This window comes from Pteronotus mesoamericanus, unplaced genomic scaffold (genome assembly GCF_021234165.1).
Source record: "Pteronotus mesoamericanus isolate MK-2021 breed Mesoamerican mustached bat unplaced genomic scaffold, CSHL_Meso_final contig_59, whole genome shotgun sequence".
NCBI classification, from domain to species: domain Eukaryota; kingdom Metazoa; phylum Chordata; class Mammalia; order Chiroptera; family Mormoopidae; genus Pteronotus; species Pteronotus mesoamericanus.
This window is the reverse complement of record NW_026555206.1, coordinates 6,811,821-6,834,871: the sequence shown is the minus strand read 5'-3', so window position 1 is coordinate 6,834,871 and position 23,051 is coordinate 6,811,821. Positions and strand designations below refer to the sequence as shown.

The 23,051-nt window shown below is 35.5% G+C and overlaps 1 protein-coding gene across 3 annotated transcripts in view; it reads right to left on the bottom strand.

The window, feature by feature from the left end:
- Nucleotides 1–23,051, bottom strand: part of BMPR1A (bone morphogenetic protein receptor type 1A) — a 179,899-nt gene that overhangs the window by 21,032 nt on the left and 135,816 nt on the right. For all 3 annotated transcript variants that reach the window (XM_054580474.1, XM_054580475.1, XM_054580476.1), the window contains 5 exons: nucleotides 21,161–21,379; nucleotides 13,681–13,843; nucleotides 11,868–11,970; nucleotides 6,004–6,100; nucleotides 5,746–5,845 (listed from right to left, as the gene is read on the bottom strand). In XM_054580474.1, the coding sequence (XP_054436449.1) occupies nucleotides 5,746–5,845; nucleotides 6,004–6,100; nucleotides 11,868–11,970; nucleotides 13,681–13,843; nucleotides 21,161–21,227 (530 nt within the window). In that variant the 5' untranslated portion in view covers nucleotides 21,228–21,379. The remainder of the gene's footprint in view (nucleotides 1–5,745; nucleotides 5,846–6,003; nucleotides 6,101–11,867; nucleotides 11,971–13,680; nucleotides 13,844–21,160; nucleotides 21,380–23,051) is intronic.

Genomic DNA, 23,051 nt, shown 5'->3' with positions numbered 1-23,051 from the left:
TTTCTGAATCTATGGGTTTATAGTTTTCACTAAACTTGGAAAATTTAGGGGTCATTATTTCTCAAAATATCTCTTCTGTCCCTTCCTCTTCTTTGGGAGCTCTAATTTTATATATATATATATATATATATATATATATATATATATATATATATATATATATATAGCCACAGCTCAATGGTGCTCGATTCACTTTTAAGTTTTTTAAATGTCTGTTTAGTTTCTATTGCTATTTTCATGTTCACTGCCATTAATCTTACCCAGTGTATAATTTATCTCAGACATTACAGATTTCATTTCCTGAAGTTTGATTTGGATCTTTAAAAAAAAAATATCTTTCATGTCTCTATTTAACTTGAACATACACAGTTAAATTAGCTTTTAATGTCTTTGTTAATTCTAAACTCTACATTGGTTCTGAGTCACTGGTATTGACCTGGTAATCTCTGACTGAATGACAGACACTGTAAATTTTACTTTGTTTGAACGCTGGATACTTCTGTAATCCTGTAAATATTCTTGAGCTTTGCTTGAGAATTTAGCTACCCGAAAAAGATCTAATCTATTTGGGTCTTGTTTTTGAGATAGGATCAGAGCCATGTTTCGTGTAGACCTAATTATTCTGCAATACTGAGGCAAGACCCTTCTGAGTACTCTAACCAATACCCTATAAATTACAAGGTTTTCATGTCTCACAGATGGTAGAAACAGACCCAATGCCCAGCCTTGGGGAATTTCCTGACTTGTATTAGCTGATGAAAACTCTGCTGCATATTCAATGGCAACCTTATGCAGATCTCCAGATTCTTTTTCTGCAAGGCTCTCTCCTCTCTAGTATTCTTATGAACTATAGCTGCTGTTATCTCCCTAGACTCTCAGCTGTATGTCCTCAATTCATATTCTGCTGGGTCACATTGGGTTCCTCCTGTGTCCTGCAGTCAGAAACTCATTTGGTTCCTTCTCTCAGGGATCAAATGTCTTTTCCTGCCTGACTGGCAGCTGTTAGTGTGTGAGTGGATCTTACTGATTATAGTCTTCCCTGTAAGATAATCTTCCTGGGCCAGCTCATTGGGCCCTAATGTCAGTATGTTTACTTTTTTTCTCTTGGACTGAATCGATTTCCCTGAGAAGTATCTTCCTATCGAAAAAGAAACACTCCCCAATTGAAGGAAAAGGAGGAATCCTCAGAAAGAGAACTAAATGAAATAGAGGCAAGTAAATGATCAGATATTGAGTTCAAAACAACAGTTCTAAGGAAGCTCAGTGAGCTCAAAGTGAATTAGCAAAAACTACAGGGAAACTATGAGGAACTTATTGCAAACTATATTAGCATGAAAAAAGACATAGAAACTATCAATAAGAGACAAGAGGAAATGAAGAATACAATTTCTGAATTGAAGAAGGCAGTAGAAGGACTCAAAAGCAGGCTAGATGAAGCAGAAAATCAAATCAGTGACCTAGAGAACAAGGTAGAAAAAAGCTCCTAGAAAGAGCAAGAAAATGAAAAAAGACTAAAAAAAAAAAAAAAAAAAAAAAATGAAGAGGCTGGGGAAATGCAGGACAACCTGAAACATAGTAACATCTGTATAAGAGAGATACCAGAAGGAGAAGAGGAACAAGGGACAGAGGACCTGTTTGAAAAAGTAATGATGGAGAACTTCCCCAACTGGAGGAGAGAAAAAGCCACACAAGTCCAGGGAGCACAGAGGGTCCCATTCAAGAGAAACTCAATGAGGCCCACTCTAAGACACATCATCATTAAAATGGCAAATACCAGAGACAAAGAAAGAATCCTAAAGGCAGCAGGGGAGAAACAGGGAGTAACAGGGAGTAACATATAAGGAAGCCCTGATATGGTTAGCAGCTGACTTCTCAAGAGAAACACTACAACCCAGAAGGGAATGGCAAGAAATATTCCAAGCCATGAAAAGCAAAGGCCTGCAACCAAGACTGCTCTGCCCAGCAAGCCTCTCAATTAAAATGGAAGGAGAAATAAGGAGTTTCTCAGACAAAAGAAGGCTAAAAGAACATACCTCCACCAAAACAGCACTACAAGATATGCTAAAGGGACTGCTTTAGGATGAAGAAAAAGCGTGAGAGAGGATCACAGGCACAAAGGAAAAAAGTGAGTAAGTAGGACATACATAGGGCCCAGAGACATATGAAAGGATGCTCATCATCACTAGCCATCAGAGAAATACATACTAAAACCACAATGAGATACCACTTCACACTGGTCAGAATGGCCCATCGTAAATAAATCAACAAACAACGGGTGCTGGTGAGGTTGTGGAGAAAAGGGAACCCTAGTACACTGTTGGTGGGAATGTAGACTGTTGCAGCCACTGTGGAAAACAGTGTGGAATTTCCTCCAAAAGCTAAACATGGAACTGCCTTTAGACTCAGTGAATCTACTGGTGGATTATACTCTAAGAATCCCAAAACACCAATTCAAAAGAACCTATGCACCCCAATGTTCATAGCAGCACAATTTATAATAGTCAAGTGCTGGAAGCAACCTAAATGCCCATCAGTAAAGGAGAGGATCAAAAAACTATGGTACATTTACACAATGAAATACTACGCAGCAGAAGGAAAGAAAGAGCTACTATCCTTCGTGACAGCATAGATGGAACTGGAGAGCATTATGCTAAGTGAAATAAGCCAGGGGGTGAAAGACAAATACAATATGATCTCACCTATAAGTGGAACCTAATCAGCAAAGCCAGCAGGCAACGAAAATATGACCAGCAACACTGAAAGAAAAAACCAATAGGGATGGGAAGGAGAGCAGGGAGGGGAAGGGGAAGGGTCAGATCAATGAACAGGTGTGAAGGACACATGGACGATGCCAAGGTGGGGAAGGATTGAGGTGAGGAGGTGGGAGTGGGTGGGGCAAGGGGAAGTGGTGGCGGGTAAATGGAGACAAATGTGAAAAATTAAAAAAAAAAAAAAAAAAAAGGGAATCTTCCTATCTGCCGTCTTCAACAAGCCTGGCTGACAGGGTTCCGGAGGGCTGAGGGGCCCACCAATCAGTACATAAATGTTCAGTTTACCTCCTTGCTGTCACTATAATACTTCACCCTCAATAGTAGGGTACTGAAGATGAGAACCTTATTTTTGTTCTTTCCAGAGAATATACTTCTATCCTTCTGTTAGGGAGATGATGGGGAAGTCACATGACTGTTCAGAATAGAAGTGGGGACCTAAGCGCCTGTGGTACCTGACATGCAAAATGGCCTGCAAAGATCCTAACCTCTTGGTATGCATGCCTTTACTTACTTACCTTCCATAATGCACTTAAGGCTGAACTGTGTGACCAAGAGAATATGGCAGAAGTAATGATGTGGCTTCTGAGTCTATATCAGTGATTTTCAACCTTTTTCATCCCATGGCACACATAAACTATTAAAATCCTGTGTACACCAAAAAAATATATATTTTTGCTGATCTGACAAAAAACGTATGCACAATTTTGATTGATTCACACCAGATGGCTATTGTTGTACTGGTTGCTGTCATTTTTTAAAAAAATTCGACAAAGAGAAAAGAGGTCAGTGACCCTGACTAAACAGTCAGGTATTCCATGTTTTAAAAAATTCTTGTGGCACACTGGTTGAAAATCGCTGCTCTAGATTATAAATAGCATTGTAGTTTCCACCTTGGTCTCTTTGATCACTCACTCTGGAGGTATTGGTTCATACTGTGAGTACATCAATTAGCTCTGTGGAGAAGGTACCATGACAGGTACTAAGGTCACTTGCCAACTTAAGTGCCAAGGAATGAGCTATCTTGGAAGGTGATCTACCAGCTCAAGTCAAGCCTTCAGGTGAGATCCTGGGGCAACCAGTCAAGTTACTCCTGAATTCCTGACCCACAGAAACAGTGAGAGAGAACAATTGCTATTTTGAAACACCAAGTTTGGGAGTGACTTCTTAATGCAGTATTAGATAACCAATACGGTCTGAGACTTTCTAAAAATAGACTGTTAGGCAATTTTCTTGGTTTTACTGTCACTCTCAACTTCACTTTCAGAGATAACTAGTACTACCAATTCCTGAGCTTCTCAAGGAATTCCATAATATAAACTAGTTACTTTTTGGCTATCGATTTCTGGCCTCAGGTTCAGATTTTTTAGGTTTGTAAAGTCACTTTTTCTTCATCTATACGTTTCATAGTTCCCAAAAGTTTTTGCTATTATTTCCTGTGCTCTTTGTTCTAGCTGGATGATAAAGTTAAAAACTATTGCTGTTTGAGTAGGGGGAGCAAAAGTAAATACCTATGCTCAAGCTGTCTCTTTATCTCAAAGACCTATTATCAAATATTTGAATTTTTTGCCAGTATAATAGGTGAAAAACAATCTCTCAGTATGATTTTAATTTGTATTTTTCATACTATGAGCATTGTGTTTTTAATTTTTATTATTGACACTATTACAGATGTCCCTATTTCCCCCCCTACCCACTTCCACACAGCTCCCACCCCTCCTTCCCTCTGGCCATCACCACACTGTTGTCTGTGTGTGTCTATAGGTTATGCATATATATTCTTTGGCTAATCTGTTTACCTTCTTTCATCCAGCACCTCCCCCGACCAAAAAAGCTGTTAGCCTGTTCCATGTGTACATGCCATTAGGAGCATTCTTTAGTCATCTTTTAATTTTTTTTTTAAGAACCACATGTATTTCTTTTTGGATAAATCATATGTTCATTTTTGTGGCTCATTTTCCCAATGATTTATTAGATTTTCTTCTTTCTGATTTACAGAAGTTCTTTATATTCAGTTCTTTGTAATATATCAGTTCTTTGTAAAGTATCAGTTCTTTGTAATACGAGCTGCCCATGGTTTTCATTGCTTGCGTGTCTTCTGCCCATATGTGGTGGTTTCTGCTACGTAATAAAGTTGTTTTTGTGTATAGTCAACACCGTCAATCTTTTCTTCTTTTAATTTTAGGGATTTTTTTTCTCCCTATATTTTATGTCAGATTCACAAAGGTCTTCCCCTCTCTGAGATTATTTTCAAAAATTCCTCCATGGTTTGTTTTAGCACTTTAATCATTTCATTTTGTATATACCTAGCTCCAATGTGGTGAAAATTTATTTCCATGTGGGGAATTGATTCAACTTCATTTTTTCCCCATACAGCTACCTACTCCTAAATCGGCTTATTAATGCATCTTTTCCTCAGTGATTTGAAATGTTACCTTTATCATATACTAAATTTCCTTATATACTTGTTTTTATTTACACATTTAATTTAGTAACCTGTTCCACTAATCTCTCTGTATTCATTAGCTAGTAAGATAACATTTTATTTTTGGATTTTATGCCCTCCTCTTACTGCTTTTCTCTTTTAGCAACTTCCTCTGAAATCATGGCTGAATACAAACAGTTCTTAAGCCCCAAATAACTAAAGAATGATAATATACTTGATTTCTTGGAACAAGGTTTAAACATTCAGATATAAGAAAGTTAACTACTATATAAAATAAGAAAATCATAAGTACTCATGAGCATAACAAGAAATATAAAGTTGTGTCTAATTAAATAATTGGTAGTAAGAGCCTGTCTTCCCTTAAGAAAGTTATAATCTAGTTAATTTAAGAAGATATTAAACAGCAAATACAAGTTAATGGTGTCTGAATTACTTTTAGCAATCAGTGGTTTCTGCCTAATGGCTTTAAGAACAACTACTTATATCTACTATTCAACAAAATATTTTGCATCAAACTAAGTGTTTCCTTACTTGTAACAAAAGCAGCTGGAGAAGATGATCATAGCTATTATGCAGATAGCCATAGAAATGAGAACAACCAGCCATCGAATGCTGCCATCTAAAAATGGACCTGACAATGAAAGAAAACAATAAACATTTTGTCTTTCTATCATATCTTATTAAAAGAAAAAATAATTTGTAGCATTAAATTCTAGAAAAGTTGCATATTGTTAAAACAAGAGAAAATATTTTATTGAAAATTTTAATCACTTTTCTCTGCTAACTTACCTATAACAACAGGGGGCAGTGTAGGTTGTAAATACTGGTTACATAAATTGGTCCGACAACATTCTATTGTCCGGCGTAGCTGGGCTTTTGGTGAATCCTAGACAAAGAGTAATGATAAAATTAGAAATGGTTTGCTATGCTAAATTGGTAAGAAAAATTTTAACTATTCATAAAATACAATTTCTTATTCAGTGAGAGAAAGGTACCTGCAAATTTTATGGGTAAAAAAAATTATTAAAAATTAGAATTCCTGCTGAAATAGTCTATAGTTGTGAAGACTATAAAATGGTTTTTATTAAGGAGAACCCAAATATGTGGATGGCATACAAGTATGTAGAACCAGGCCATAATTTAATTGCAGATAAACAAAAGTTTATAAATACTTTCCACCAAACTTGGGCATATCTGATTTTATTACGATTAGTTTTTAGTAAAAACAAAAAAAAAGTATTTAGATTCATGAGATCCTTTTCTAAAAAATATGGGTAATATATTTTATTACAGTGTTAAATTGGTAGGGTAAATAAGATCTCGTAGTCATCCTGAAATTTAAATGGATCAAAACAAGATCAGACTAAAAAGTGGAGGGTGTCCTAGGTCAAAGACAACACAGGTTAGGAGAGGTAGTGGACTAGATAGAAGATATTGCAGATTTTGCACGTAACAACTATGTTGAAACTAAGGAACTGGATGTGGAAGCAAGTTGAAGCATATGTGGTGAAGAAAAGGGCAAAATATAAAAAAAGAATTTCTGAGAGTCTTTAAGAGGCCACAAACCAGGTATGAGACGTGTCTTTAATAGATCAGAACACACGCACAAAGAACAGACTGTAGTCTTGGGAACAGATATCAACAATCATGTGTGAAATTTTATTTGACTAACAGTATTAGTACTTGACAAGTTCTTAACTTAAATGCTGACATTTCAGCACTACCCAGGAGAACTGCCACTCTGAACCAAGACACTAACATGAAGGAATTGTTTGTCATTATAAAAGGAGCAAGAATATAAGCAGAAATTGACTGTTATTCTTTAAAAAATTTTTTTGAAAAATACTCCCCCAAGGATATACCCATTGATTTTAGGGAGAGGAAGGGAGAGGAAAGGAGGGAGGGAGAGAGGGGAGAAGAGAAAGAGAAACATGGGATGGTTGCCTCCTGTACATGCCCTGACCAGGTATCGAACCCCCACAACCTTTTGGTACATGGGACAATGTTCCAACCAAGCCACTTGGCCATATAGACCATGTTATGATTAAATTATCAGATGGCCAGAAGGTAAAACCTCAGTATAATCAGGTATTACTTTAAAAAGTCCATGACTCACGATTCTATAAGAGAAGGTGGGTCAAGAACACTGGAAACCTCAAAAAGGACAAGTTTCACATTTTTACTGTATTTTTTACTTTTTAACAATCGATTATATAGAGAAAGAGACAAATGCTAGGAATTACACCAGTGACTCTGAAATAATCTGATCTTAAAAAAAAATATCCTTACATGAAGGATGGAATAAAGAGTATATAACTAAAGATGAAGTTCAAAATGAGCTTAGCTTTGATGAAGAATGTAAAGTAAAAGCAAGAAAGGATTTCTTTGGCAGTACTAGAAAGCAGACTACCAAGCAAGGGGACAAAATAGTAGGTAATGAAGGAAAAAGAAAAGGTACATTTCTTCAACTCCTGTTTTGTTTCAGTCTTTTCTATCAAGAATGATTGTAAGAATGGAGAACATAGATGCAACACCAATAAGTGGGAATTGACATCCCAGATGTATGAAGAGATCCTACAATGTTTTTAATAACTCTATGAGATCCTCAATGTTTTATATAACTGTATAGAAATTCTTATCTTTTAACCTTAGTGAATGATACTTGAGGAATATGAGAGCACTTGTCACATGGCAGATAGAGAGATATGATTTCCAGATTTTAAAAACAAGGCATGTTAGAAACTAGACAGCTAAATGCTGTATTTCTTTTCTTCAAAAAGGAAAGAAAGTATATTTTGCCAATAACAGGCTGGAGGCTGCATAGTATTATGGAAAATCAAGGGCTTTGGAATAAAATAGCTTAAATCCTAGCTTTGCCACTCACTAACTTTGTGACCAGAGAAATAAACTTACTTCCTCTGGGCTTTAGTTTCCTCTGCTGTAAACTGGAGGATAAAAAATGTGTCTTACTGGGAGGAAATGAGGCACAATATACCAAGTACCTAGCACATTAAATGCAAACAGTAAATTTTCAATAAATTAATTCTTCTTGCTCTAGTGACCTTGGCATGGATCCCAGTCAAGGTTCTAGAAAAAGCCGAAAAAGTCAAAAATGCCTGTAAACCCCTGGAAGACTCAATGTGATTTCACCAAGAATAAGTAACATCAAACCCACCTCACATCTTTCTTATATAAGTTAACTGGGTAGGCAAAAGTCAGGTGTATCTAGATTATGAAGTTGGCTGACACAACCTTTCCTTTCTCATTCCTTCCCTCCCCCCTCTCCCCACTCCCAGCTAAGTCCATTTGTATCTCCAGATTTATGTGGGCAATAAAAATCCTTGTTGGGGAAAAACTCATTTGACATTCACGAAATAGGAGATTTAGTGAGCTTGGATGGGAGGGGGTGAGGGAGTGATACATGAAAAATGAATGGAAGTCAAATTGTAAGGAATGGCAAGGCAGTTTCTGAGAAAAAATTCATCCTAAAGAAACAAACAGAATAAGCTAGATTTACTAACAGACTGGGAGGTGGGGGGGTTTGGGCAAAGCATGGTGATTCTCATTTGAATCTATTTAGATCCCTATGCAGCAGTATGTGTAAAAGAACTGGGAGAAAAGGCTTACGGTGAAATTAAACAATGTATCCTTCCTGTCAGGTATTTCTAGGGTGATACTTAAAATTTTTCATTAATAATTTCTGGCTTATTGTACACAATGACATTTTAAAATAAAATTGTTACATCATTCTCAAGTTTATTCAGTAGCATCTAAATAACAGCAATCTGACACCTACTTATCACTATTAAAAAAGTGAACAAATGTTTAACAATTAGAAGTTTTAGTGTTCCTTTTTCTCCTTGAACTCCTATTACCTTTCCACATCTCTCACAATAATTATGCCCTAGTAATATATTTTGATACATAATTTGCCATATTAAAAATAAATATATAAATACAAATTATTTTACTTTCCATGGCAATATGCCTTTAAGTCTTAAAAATTACTCTGGCTTGATTTATCATTGTCATTTTTTTTAGTATAAAATTGATCAAAACAATATATATATATTATAACCTTTATTACAACACTAACATTAAAAGAAAAGTTTATTGAGTATGTAATAGATGAAATTAGTTCTGAAGTTCACAGATAAATATTTTTATTGCCGGAATGAGAAAGTTTGGCATTAATTTTATCCCCGTTTTTCGATTTTCCTTGATACTTTATTCACATAAACAAAAATATGATAATGGAAGAGTTTGTTACACCATTGTATAATAATTCTTTAAAGACTTTCCAATCATATGCTGAAGTCCCATAATGATACTACTTTAAAAAATTATTTTCAATAATCAAGCAATCTGGTTGAAAGCAAAAAACTGAAAACTACCTGACACGGGAACATATTTGATATCCCCACATTCCCCACTGTGATACTGAGATTTCAAATTACAATCTTGTTTGGTAACTTGAGGTCTTACATTCTAGGCCTTTGATATTTAAACTGTGAAAAGGGTGACTGTAAAAGGGAAGGAAATAGAAATTGCTTGAGAGGCTCTGCTCTTAAGCAGGCCAATATTAAGCAAAAGGACATATGGACAGTTTAGGATCTGTAAATTGATTCCCTTAAAATAATCCATGTGTCTATGTGATCCTTGTGTCTATGTGTCTATGTGTAACATAGTCTGTTGTGTACAGAGGATATGTGTACCCTGGCTTAAATATTGTTCAGTTACATCATCAATATGCTAAAAGCAACGTTTATTAAGCCCTTACTATTGTATGTACCAATTGTGCTAAAACTCCTTACGTATATGCTATCTCATCTGATCCTTACAGATGAGAAAACAAAAGTAAAACTCCTTGCCCAAAGTTTCATAGCTATTAAGAGGCAGCATAGGGATTTGAACACAAACTGTCACACTTAACAACTAACTTGTATTGGTCAATTTATTTTGGGACACACTTACTTCAGAGAGCCTGTAAGACACATGGGTTCCTACTGCTAAGCTCAGTGCTCTAACCATAGCTTTCTTCAATATTTTTTAAGTGATTAAGAAATGTAGAGAGCATGAGGTTGATAAGTATACAAAAGGCATGAAACTGGACTAGAAGAAAAAAACAAATTAGCATTCCCCCAAATTTTGACACATTAGAGCAAAGGACTAATTCTAATATAATGAAATTAACATAGACAAGTATGTTACAATCATTTAACAAACATTCCATTCCCATCTACTTATTTGTGTCAAGAAACCAACACCACCAATAAAGAATGGGAGAGATGTGGCTCAGCAGTAGCATGAGTGAAAGACATGGCCATTTCAGCTGACAGAGCTCAATGTTTCAAGAATATGGGATGACAGTCAAACATCTAACATGAGATTTGGCTGTATTTAGAAAAAGGGAAAGGACTTATCTATTCTCTGGAGAGCGAGTAACTCAATCTGATCATATAACAGCTGAAGTCATGAACTTATTTTTTCATGGGCAAAGACTAGAAGGTATGGGGAAGAAAGCAGGACAAAAACATAAAAACAAAAAAACCCCAACAACTTTCTTTGTATAGTAAAAGGCTATCATATTAAAGGGGGATTAGATTTGTTCTCTATGGTCCAAAGAGGCAGGAAGGAAGGCAGATTTGCAATCATTGGGAGGACAAACTTTCTCAGGATCTAGTCAGGTCATTTTACAGATGAAATAGGTGGTCTTGGGAGGTAATGAGTCCCTGTCACAGGAAGTATAACATAGAAAATTTACGGGATGCACTGTGTGTGTGTAGGGGGGTGGAGAGGGGGAAGATTCCAAATATCAGCCGAGAGGTTGAAACATACAACCTTTACGGTTTCTATCAATCCCAAGAATTTCTAAATCATTAAAATAATTTTCTAAAATAACCAAGTCTTAAAATTGTGTACAAATGGCTCTATACGGAGCTGCTTTTCAAAACCACTGGCAGGTTCCCCTGGGGCAAAATTACTACACAGAATTAAGAAACACTTTTTAAAATTATTGTTCAATAACAGTTGTCCCCATCCCCCCCATTCCCCTCCCCACCCACCCTACACCTCCCACATTCAACACCCCGACTCCTCATTGTTTTTATCTTTGCGTCCTTTATACATGCTCCTTGACCTGACCCTTCCCCTTCTTTCCCCCATTATTCCTCTTCCCCCTCCCCTTGGCTACTACACAAAATTTTAAAGAAATTAGGTTTATAACCCTGAACGCCACCAGGATGTTTATAAATTATTACCAATCCTGATTCCTTTGCTGCAGTTGTTAAAATAACTCCATTGAGACTTCCTTAAAAGGATTTACCGTTTCTAAGTTGTCTCAGAGTGCAAAGGTTACTATTGCTCATCACCTAGTCTTTTCAATTTTATAATCCACAATTAAGTGTGACAGTATCACATTTGCAGTCATAACAATTTAGAAAAGGGATAATTTTATACTTTTTAAAAAGTAATCTGGAACTTCACCTACCACAATCATATTTTACTTGAAGTGAAAGCTAAGCTTACCCAAATATATTTGCTTAAAGAGCATAAAGCAATGCAGAGACCAAGCACACCTCTCCTAGGGGAAGTCAATGTTTTCCTAGTGGTCCCTTCCTTCTTTATTTCATAAGCCCCAAATTAGATCTTACCTTGCACTGAAAATCAGATCCTTCATATTTCATACATCCTGAAGCTAATGTGGTTTCTCCCTGGTCATCTTCTTCTATGATGGCAAAGCAATGCCCATTAGTACTAAAAAAAAAAAAAGAAAACAAAAATAAAACTCTAAAAAACAACAAAAAAAACTAAAACAAAACATGGTATCAGAAAGTACTGATTAAAATGAGTTTGAATGTGACCAGGTACTAAATTAAAATTGCAGTCACATGTGATTTATTGGCAAACCACATAAGCAAATGAAAGCTGTCATAGCTGAATTAAAAACTGAAGACCCACTAAGAACCTTATGTCAGGTAGAAAAGGACTCCTATTAAACAAGTCATCCAAATATCATTAATTATATAACTTCTCTTTGCTAATCACAATCATGTGATTACAGAAAGCTAATTTACAAAATCTTATAAAGCAAATCATCTTAATTTTTAAAAATATACTTAAAAATAACTTTATCAATATGTTCAGTGTCCACATACTGTACACTATAATAAATAATAAACTTTCCTGTGAATATAAAAATAGACTGAATGACAAAGTATATTTGAGAAGAGACTAAGATCCTCAGAGGCACTTTTTACTGAACATAAAAAAGGGAGAATTTTTGAATAGTTGAATTTTCAAGAAATTTACATAAATGTATTTAATGAAACTTAATTAATATCATATAATGCAATACTATGCTGGAATTTTCCCCTAATATATTCATTTAGACTTTAATGGATAGAAAAAAACTTCTAAAAGCTTTATTTGTGCTCCTATTTATTGTTTGTATCAGTAAATGTATTACTTCTCATTAAAAGAATCTTGTAAATTTTCATTTTCTAGTCAGAGAAAATGTTAAGTGTGGGGTGAAATTCTGATAAAACTGATGATTCAGTTTTATTTGGGGTTACTCAGCCACTATCAAATACCCTACGTGTATCAGGCAGGCTCTATGGACAAGAAGTGTGGGAAGAAATTACTTGGTGACAAAGTGGGGAGCAATACCCTATGACACAGATCACCCAGCCTGTCCCAATAAAGTCAACCACCACCAGAGGACAAATAACAAATTTAGGATGTAAGAGACATCATATAATTTCAAGATTTTACATGTAAACATTTATGGTTTATATCTGGTCACATTCAAAGAGTATACAATTATTAGGAAAGTACAAAATAAGACATTGTTATTACCTTTATAAAGGGGGACAATAAATTGACTGATGAGATTGGGTTTCTCAGAGAATTCTTTTTTGGCTAGTAAACCAATTCTTCAAATATGGAATAAAATTACACAGTCATATATAATATGTTGAAGAATTAACATAAAATTAAACAGGAAAATTAAACTGGTTATAAATCAGACTTGGATTGGGGAGTCTGCTTGTTAAGAAGATAACAAAATTAAACATCATAATATCATTCTTACATATCTGTATTATAATTTGGAATTATAAGGTTTTGGTGGAATTTTCATGTTTCCTTTTTGGTAACCACAAGGTTTTCAATTAGTATCAGTAACTTTATGATAAAAAGACCACTAAATAAACTCAAAATGTTAGACAAAGATTACATTCTTCTTATCTTGTTTAAAAAGCTATATTACAATGTTACTCTAAGAAAGTAACTATTAATCAATAGTAATAAACGCTCTTCTATACAGGACAAAAAGCTTTTGGCTCTTTTGAAGGCACTATAAAGTCAAAGAAAAAAAGAACTATGGACGATGTAAACAATTCTCAAAATAGCATTAAATGCAACTCTATTTCCCTAACTTTAAGAAAGGCTTCATAAAATACTTACATGCATGTGTTATTAATAGCATCGTCAGGGCAGTGTCCTGAGCAATAGCACTTTAAAAAGGGCAAGGTATCTTCTGGTGCTAAGGTTACTCCATTTTCTGACTTTTTCTGCTCGGAGTCTGATTTCATTCCAGTACCATGGAGCATACTGTCCAGATTCTGCCCTGTAATCATATATGAAATTCAAACCATTTCTGAAAAGCTACTTCCTTGATTTTAGTTTTCAACAAGAAAAGTTTCTAAGCTTTATCATAATAACTACAGCTACTGTGTGTCTTTAATTAAAAGTAAATTTCATACACAAGTAACAGACATTAATAACATACACAGAATTACTGTTCCAGATATTGTGGGATATATGGCGATGACTAAGTCTCAATTTTTGCACCAGTGAAAGACACACAAGAATGGTACAAGGTAGAATATGGTCATAACTTTTAAGAAAGGTACATAGAAGCAATTTTAGAGAAGGCTGTGATTGCTTTCAACCATTAAAAAACCAGAAAAATTGTTTTTCTTAAATTCTTTGGTTCAAGACTTGTGACTAGCTTAAAAAAAATCAGTCCTTCAGGTGTGCTTTTATGTGGAAGTGGAGTTACTAAGCATCTTGCTTTGGACTTTAACTGCTTAAGTAAGGGAATTGTGAGAGCATGGGGACTAATATTATCTGGTGCCTTTTATCTCAAGGTCATTGGTTCAAATCCAGAATCTGCTGCCAGAAACTGAAGGTTATTCTCCCATTAGAGTGTAGTAGCTTCAAATAACAGATACTGTCATATTTGTTACTGAATCTTTCAGGCTGAAAGCAGAACAAAACTAAAACAATTTTTTAGTAATTTCTTCCTCCCTATGAATTGGCTGAAATCTGCTAGAGTTGAAGAAAATGTAGACCCAAAGAGGTATAAAATATTAAGAGAATTGGGTATCTAATTATTAATGTTAAATAAGTGGTTTCAAGTTTATTAATTTAGATCTGACTTTAAATTCAGTCATACTGGTGAGATGAACTATTGAAAAAAGAAAAAAATTAACATATATTCACACTGACAATAGGAAAAGAATGTGCTACTAAGTTTTAGTGAATACATAACTTTAATTTTAATAATTTTCACTTAATCCTCTAAATTACTACAAAACTTAAAGAGCTCATTTATGTTAAGAACGTCATCTATCAAATTAAGCAGGGGAAGATGGGGGAGAAAGGGAATAAATCCACTGAGCTGGAAATGAGGAGAACCTGGATTCTGGTCTACTATGGTTCTACCACAATTTAGCTAGCTGAATGATTAGGGATATGCCATGTTACTCAATCAGACCACATGACTAGAGGACATCTGAGGTCTCTTAACTAGCTTTAAAATCCTATTACAATAACAGAAGAAAGCATCAATTTAACTACAGAGAACAAATGACAAATAATGTATCACATGCTATTAATTTTTCAAAAATCTAATGACACAGAAAAAGTAGTATAATGTGGTAGAAATAATGTTCTGATTATGTCCAAAGATAAGTTACTCTCTGAACCTCAGTTCTTTATCTATTAAAAAAAAAAGGTAGTAATACCTGCCCAATTCAAATAAGAAGGGCATATACAAGATCCAATAAATATAATTAAATATAGAATAGCATGCAAGTGAAAATATTACTAATAACAAAGGTTATACTAAAAGATCACTAACACCTGAAAAATTCAAAGTTATATGACCATTAGTAAACATAACTTCCTAGAAAATTATCTGAATTTAAGAGATACAAACTGATTACAATAATTTGTATCTGGGATTAATATGATCTCAAATATTTAACAAATATTTGTGCTCCATAGCATTTACTAATTAGAGGCTTACTATGTGCATGCAAGGTACTGAATTCTGGAAACTGATCTGATCTTTGAGAAACCTGGAAGATGACAGAAGGGGGAGGGAGTGATAAGCACCTAAATAAACACAATGTGCAAAGTGATATAATACACAGGTGTTATATTCAAACAAAGGAGAAAGCCAATTTATCCTAGGGTGTCAAAATCAATGAGCCATATCTTAAAATTGTAATATTTCACTTAAGTAAAGGCACAGATGCAAAGAAAAGTACCTAGCAAAGCCTCTGTATTCCTTAGGTAACAGCACCCATTCCCATGGTTTAAACAAATCTTCTAGACTTGATTTGCTTAAGTATCTCAAAATTAACTTCTCCAAAATGGAACTTGTGACTTTTCTCCTCTAATATGGTCCTCCCCAAGTCTTTTGGCTCAACTTCCAAAATACAGGGTCTGGAACAAATAATCCCCCTTTTTTATCACATAAAAATTTATTACAAAATCATAAGTATGTAATCCTGTAGTGTAACAATCAAGTACCATGCGATACTTTAGGTGAACTGTTCAAATTACTGCCCATCTTGTGGGAAACATTCACCTACCCAACCAATCACACTCAATGGTGTTACTTCTGTCAGACCCTGCATATCTCATTTTTTCCTCCAACTCCACTGTTATTACCTGGGCCTATTAATTATATCATGCCACTTCCAAGATAAAAATCTCCACACTGATCCCCAATACTTCTCCTCTTGACACTTCTAATCCCTTTTCCACATAGCAGCCAATTATCTTATAACTATACATCTGATCCTGTCACTCTCCTGCTTGAAACCAATGTTCTTGGTTTGGCTAATCCCTAGCCAAAGAACATATAAACATGACCCATGGACATGGACAATGGTATGGGGCTTGCCTGAGGGAGTGAGAAGCTAGGTGGAGGGGGAAAAGGGGGGAATAACTGGGACAACTGTAACAGCATAAGTAATTAAAATATTTTTAAAAAATCAATTAATGCCTTCATATGCACTTAGAATAAAATCTAATCTCCTTCACCATGCCTGTTGAGATCCAGCAGGATTTTGACTCTGTGTACCTACCTCTCCAGCATCAATTCACAGCACCTCCCCTCTATCATGCTCAGGCACCCTGGCCTCCATCAGTTCCTAATTACAAATCCTGTGTTTACAAAGTATACAATTAAGGGGCATGGGGTGGGCTGGGGCTACAGATTATATTTCAAAACAAACACATGCAAAAAATATTTAATAGCTTACATGCTTAGAAACACACACAAATAGAACAATAGCAGAAAGATACAAGTGACTATATATATAGGTGCATTTATATTAGGCTCCTTTGTTCTTAATAGAAGCTTTGGCATCACTGATTTTACTAAATTTTCATTCCTGTTTAATAATTTTTCCTACCTTCCCAACAATCTCTTGGCTTCTTTTGTATAAAGAAAAGGAACTCCCCCTCCCCTATCCTTAAGATAAAATATCTGCAATAGGGATCAGAAGGCAAAAGACTGGAAAGTTAGACCAATGGGATATCAATGTACTGCATGTACAAGGTAATCAACAAGAGTAGTTTTCCTTAATGTAGTGCTATGGAGCAGTGACTACTGAAGGTTTTTTCCAAGTCTTCCTTCCTCTGATTGGGAGCTTATATAACACTGATCCCATTTTTTCCACATCACTGAATGCTGGGTGTGCTGGGCATTGATAATTTCTCTCTTAGCCAGACTGCTGGATCATGAAGAGTCACATCTGTACCCAATGGAGAAGGCTACATACAACCCAGAAGTTGTGGACTAGTAGTTGAGTATACTAAGTGGATGAAAATGGGTTATAAATCCCTTTGGGGAGGAACTGAATATATCACATCAACATGAGCACTTTTAGTACGTGCATGTGAAAAAAGGTAAGTATAATGCTAGGTAGATAAAAACAGACAACAGATACTGTTAATCATTCTATTCCCCTTTACCTTGGGGGCTAAGCACACACACCTTTTTTTAAGTGTCTGTTTCTCCGTCACGTGACTCAGGGAGGCACAGTCCTACCCTTAGGAGAAATAACTGTCTATTCTAATGGTTTTAGTTCCATCCCCCTTGCCATTGTTTATACAGGAGCATATAATAAATTCTGCCTGATAAAATTAGAAGGAAGTTTGTTGGGGGGAGGTGCCTGGGGAAAGATTTCTTTACCAAGTAAAAGGAGACATCCAACCCTCTTTTTACACTGAATGTTGTCAATTTAAAGTTTCTACATCTGCATGTGATACCTGGCCCTTCAGCAGCAACTGTGGCCATCAAGTGAGTTAACCTATGGCTAAAACTGCTATGTGGAGAAGAGCACGGTTTACATAGGGAAAGAACTGGAGGAGCCAAGGAATTTAATTTAACTAGTTGTAGTACTTCCTCATTCAGACTTTTTAATGTGTGATATTACACTTTTCTTACTGTTTAAGGTATTTCATTTATTCTGGGCTTCTGTTACTGAATGCTGAAAACATCTTCCTTGATAAAAAAAAAAAGGATAAAAATCTGTTTCAGACTCTTAGTTGCCCAATGGATGTCTATTCCCCCACCCCTCTGGTTTTCCTTGCTAACAGAACTCTGATTTAGTTTGGGGGCAACATGGACAACCCTAGGCAATGGATTTAGCTAGTAATCTACACTGATTGTGACAATCCTGTTTCCCAGTAGCCCTAGCAAGTGTCTCACCAATAAAACAACATAACAGTCAGCTGGCTGGAGGTTAATTTCTGGGGACACTCTCGCTTTCTTGATATAAAGTCCAGCTGAGGCCAGGACTGACCGTATCCCCATTTTTCCTTCCTCCAATGAAAATAATAGCCATTCTGTAACCTTGAGGGAAAAGTCAAGAAAATCACAGAGATGGTAACCTTGATATTACTCAACTACTGAATGAGCATCAGAAAACATCTATCATCTATGTTAAACAAACAAGTATTTGTTCAAATCGCTGTTGGGTAATTTTAACTTAACACTAACCCAAGTCAAAAACAAGGACTACCTACCTCATGTTAAAATCAGATGACATTCCTCTGTTGTGACTTGAGTAACTTTATCTCAATATAAAAACATTTAAATTTATATCATAACATTTGGTGCTCAAAATACTGCTCTTTATATCTAAGATAAGTATTATTATTTCTATTTTCTACCAAGGTATAGGGAAATTTACTTTCTCAAGACACAACTCAAGATAAAGATGGAACTAAAGTCAAAGTCATTTCCTTTGGCACCACTCTGCAATCCTATTTAGTAATCTCTAAAAAATAACCTTTTTTCCTACATTGGTTATTTTTCCCTACACTAATTTTAATTCTTCCTTTTCATTAAGAGCAAATGTTTTTATCTTACCATTTAAAGCAACTACAAACTAATTGCTTTTAAAAGAAAATATAACAAATTTTGTTCTTTATTAGAGAAATATAGTTCTAAGATTTTTCACTTATGTCTGATAATTACCAATTTACTTCACCTAAAAAAAGTTTATTATAGGACAACCTGAATCAAGGTGGAGAACAAGAATCTTGTACCATATTGCCTCTGTGTGATCCACATAAATTAAGTATTTTGTAAATACCAAACAGAGATTAGCTGGGGGCTAGGAAGCAAATATAAATGTTAATTTACCTCATCTACCGAACAGTTGCTAAAAGGACAACTGATGCTAAAATAAAGGTGTTTTGTTAAATAATGTGGTATTTCATTTAAAATGTGGCTTTTCACAAGAGGGCTCTGTATTCTGAGCATGGTAATAGGAAGGGTATCACACCTAAGACAAAATACAAAGAAGCTGCAGAATTCATTATTATATTTATGCTTTAAAGTGAAAATATCAAAAGATTTATGCTGTTAATCATCTTTCTTTCTTGTTAGTAGATATTAATACATATCACTGTGAACAAAACATGAAAGAGTAATCTGTAAAGTCATAAATTTAAAACAAAGATGACCAGTAAGTTCTATCTAAAATCTCTTTGCAAAATAGTACTTTCTTTTCAGTTTAAAATATTATTCTAATTAAACCATACAGGAAAAAGTTCTCATACAAGTACAGTCCATCTGATCCTAAGAGTTATCACAATAACTTCCTGTTTGAGAGTTCCAAGCTATGAACACCCAGAGAAAAATTACAGTATGGGTCATAAATAAAACTGAGTACTTAATAAAGAAATTTTAGTATTCAGCAAACATAAGTGCTATTTATATTTTGAAATCTTTTAACAACAATGGTTTTTAAAATTATTTACATATATTCCTTATTGTAGTTTCAAGGAGATAGGAATTTTAAACTACTGTAAGTCATAAGTACCTAATTACCCTGTGCCTTGGGCAAAGGTCAGGTACTTTATTTTATACTTTATTTCATTTAATCCTCACAAGACCTGAAACTACATATCATAACATCATGTCATGAATAAGAGAATAGGTTCAGAGAGGCTGAGATTTTACAAATCAACTTGAAAATATTTCAATCTCAGTCAAGTTCAACAATTATTTGGGATATTTGTTCTTTGCCTATTTAGTTAAAAATTATGCTGCAATACATGGCCTAACTGCTCTAAAAGGTGCATGTGTTGGGAAACGTCCCGTCTGGTTTCAGGGACTGTAGTCCCGCCAATAGGCAAGAGGGCCCCAAGGCTGGAAGTAATCAAGGAGGTCTTGGGAAAACAGGCCACTGAGGAGACAATTCCTGTCTCCCTGGCAGGGGCGCAGTCCCTGCCTCCCTCAGGTCACCCTGCTTGGCCCTGTGATGGTTGGTTAGTCAAAGACAGGTAAGATCTCTCAGGAGGACGGATGACCTAAGAGAGACACGGCTGGTATGGGCTGCAGACAAGAACTTGGGGGACATGGAGAAAGGGCAAAAGACCCTCACCCCTCAGCTTTGATATGGCCAGAGTTCTCATTCTATCTGAAAGAAGTCTCCTTATTTCTTGGCAGCTCTGCTCCACCTGCCTGGCTCAGGCTTGAAACAATACCAAAGGCAGGTATAACCCTAAACTGGATGGGGCAACTCCTAGGGGGAAATCAGGCCTAGAAGTAAGTTCCTTGAAGCCTGCTTTGTTCTTCCCTCAAAAGCTTTGATAACTGGCTCAAACTGGGAAGATTTACATTATTCATAGACCCTGACCTGAGGCAAATCTCTTGAGTTCCTCCAATTGTTATCTATGATCTCTGTTTTCTGTAAACATAGCCTTTTGACATTGATTGATGAGCTCTGCATCTATACCCCTGAGCATATGGTTCTCAATAAAAGCCTTTTGGACAGGGGGGCTCAGGGTCTTCTCCACTAAAGGGAAGAGCCATGTCCCCTCTCCTGGCAAACAGAGAAGTGTTTGTGACAACTTGTGTTTATTCCCCCATCCGTGACAACCCCCGGACAACCCCGGACGGACTCTGTGGGATTCAGAGCCCTGTGACAACCCCCGGACAACCCCGGACGGACTCTGTGGGATTCAGAGCCCTGTGACCTCCTCAGCTGGCTCCGGATAGTAACCCTCAGATCCAGGAGCACCCTGCGCCATGAGTTGAAAGAGCAGGTATAAGAAAAAAAAATGTTCTTTAATATACAGAAATAAACTATTTAAAAAAATAAGATTGCTTAAATGAACACTAGTTTACCTTGAACATGAGAAATGATGAACAGACAGGCTCCCAACATTCTGATGTAAATATATAGCAGAGTCATTATTCAATTTTAATGTTTGCTGTACACTGTCACCTTTAATAACTGATCTTGTTATGCCACTAATTTAAATGACTTTTACTCAATGAGATTTTCTTGTAAAAGTTCTTAATGACTTTACAATGACTCCAATTTCCACTGCTTTCTCCTGACTCCTGAAAGACAAAGATATGAAAAAGGTAATGAATATGACTGAATTCTGAGGTTTTCAAAAACAAAAAGAAAAACATATGCTCAAACGTAAGTTCAGACAATGAAATACATTTAAAAAAAAAGATTTTATTTATCTTAGAGAGGGGAAGGGAGGGAGAAACAGAGGGAGAGAAACACTGATGTGCGAGAGATACATTTATAGATCAGTTGCTTCTCACATGCCCCAACTGAGGACCTGGCCTGCAACCCAGGCATGCGCCCTGACTGGGAATCAAACCAGTGACCTTTGGATTCGCCACCACTCAATGCACTAAGCCACACCAGCCAGGGCATTTTAAAAGATTAAAGCTATCTTTGGTTGTTGTTTTTTTTTTCTTTTTTAAAAAGGCACTGTAATGCAAAAGTTTAAATAATTTAGTAATGGGTAAATACCTCCCCTGTCCTTAGATTAACCATATGTAAAGCAAGATAAATACACTAAATAATCTTGATAGTCTTTTCTGGCTCTACTAAAATAATTATTTTGTAACTACCAAGAAAATTTCTACATATATTAAGAATATAACAGGAAAAGTTTAATTTAAAATACTACACTATTCATGAATAATCTTTCAAATCCTAGTAGATGTGATAAAAATGTCTTGAATCTTTCTAATAAATAATTTACCTATATAGAAGAGAAAGCCTACCTAGAAAATCACATTTAAATATGCCACATGTATTATCATGAAAGCAAAACCAATAAAAATGTACCATAAGTAAAATTACTTTCCTAAAATACTGCAAATCTGACTTTATTAGTTGAGCTTTAATATGGATGATATGAAACATAACCTCTCCAATAAAGACTTAACAATTATAAAATAATTAAACAGATAACAGAAAAAAAAAGGCTAGTTTGTATAAAGGTGAATCTAATTGTTTTCTTTCCATCCTATTGGTTCAGGCAATTTGATTTTATTGGCTTCAGCCTGAATTACTCTTTAAAAAAAAAAGATTTTATTTATTTTTAGAGAGAGGGAAAGGGAGAGAAAGATGGATGTGCCGTTGGCTCTTGCACGCCCCAAACAGGGACCAAGGCACGTGCCCCTGGCCAGGAATCCAACCAGTGACCTTTGGGTTTGCAGAACAAAGCCCCAACCCACTGAGCCACACCAGTAAGGGCCAGCCTACTATATTCCTGAATGATAAAGACTTTGTTTATGACACAACCCTGGCATAATTTCTACCATAAATAACCTTAGCTTTCTATTTCACCTACCTAAGAATTTTTCACTTTTACTAGCTCTCCAAAGGCACTTACAGTATTGAGGAAATAAGGTTTACAGTGAGATGTCATTTATATTGTACATTTTTTATATGGAATGGTTGTAAAAATCTCTGCAATTTCTCACGTCTCTACTGCAAAATCAATTTGCTTCCCATCTACATTGTGCTGGGAGAGTAAAATATAAGGTCTAAAATAATTACAAAATAACACCTCTAATGTGACAACACCATTTCTTGGGAAAACTTAATATTATAAAATTATGATTCTAGGGGAACCAACCATATGGGAAAATATATTTGCCTCGGAAAAGGGTTTGATCTCCAAAATATATAAAGAACTCACATGACTCCACTCCAAGAAGACACACAATCCAATTAAAAAATGGGTGCAGGGCCTGAACAGAC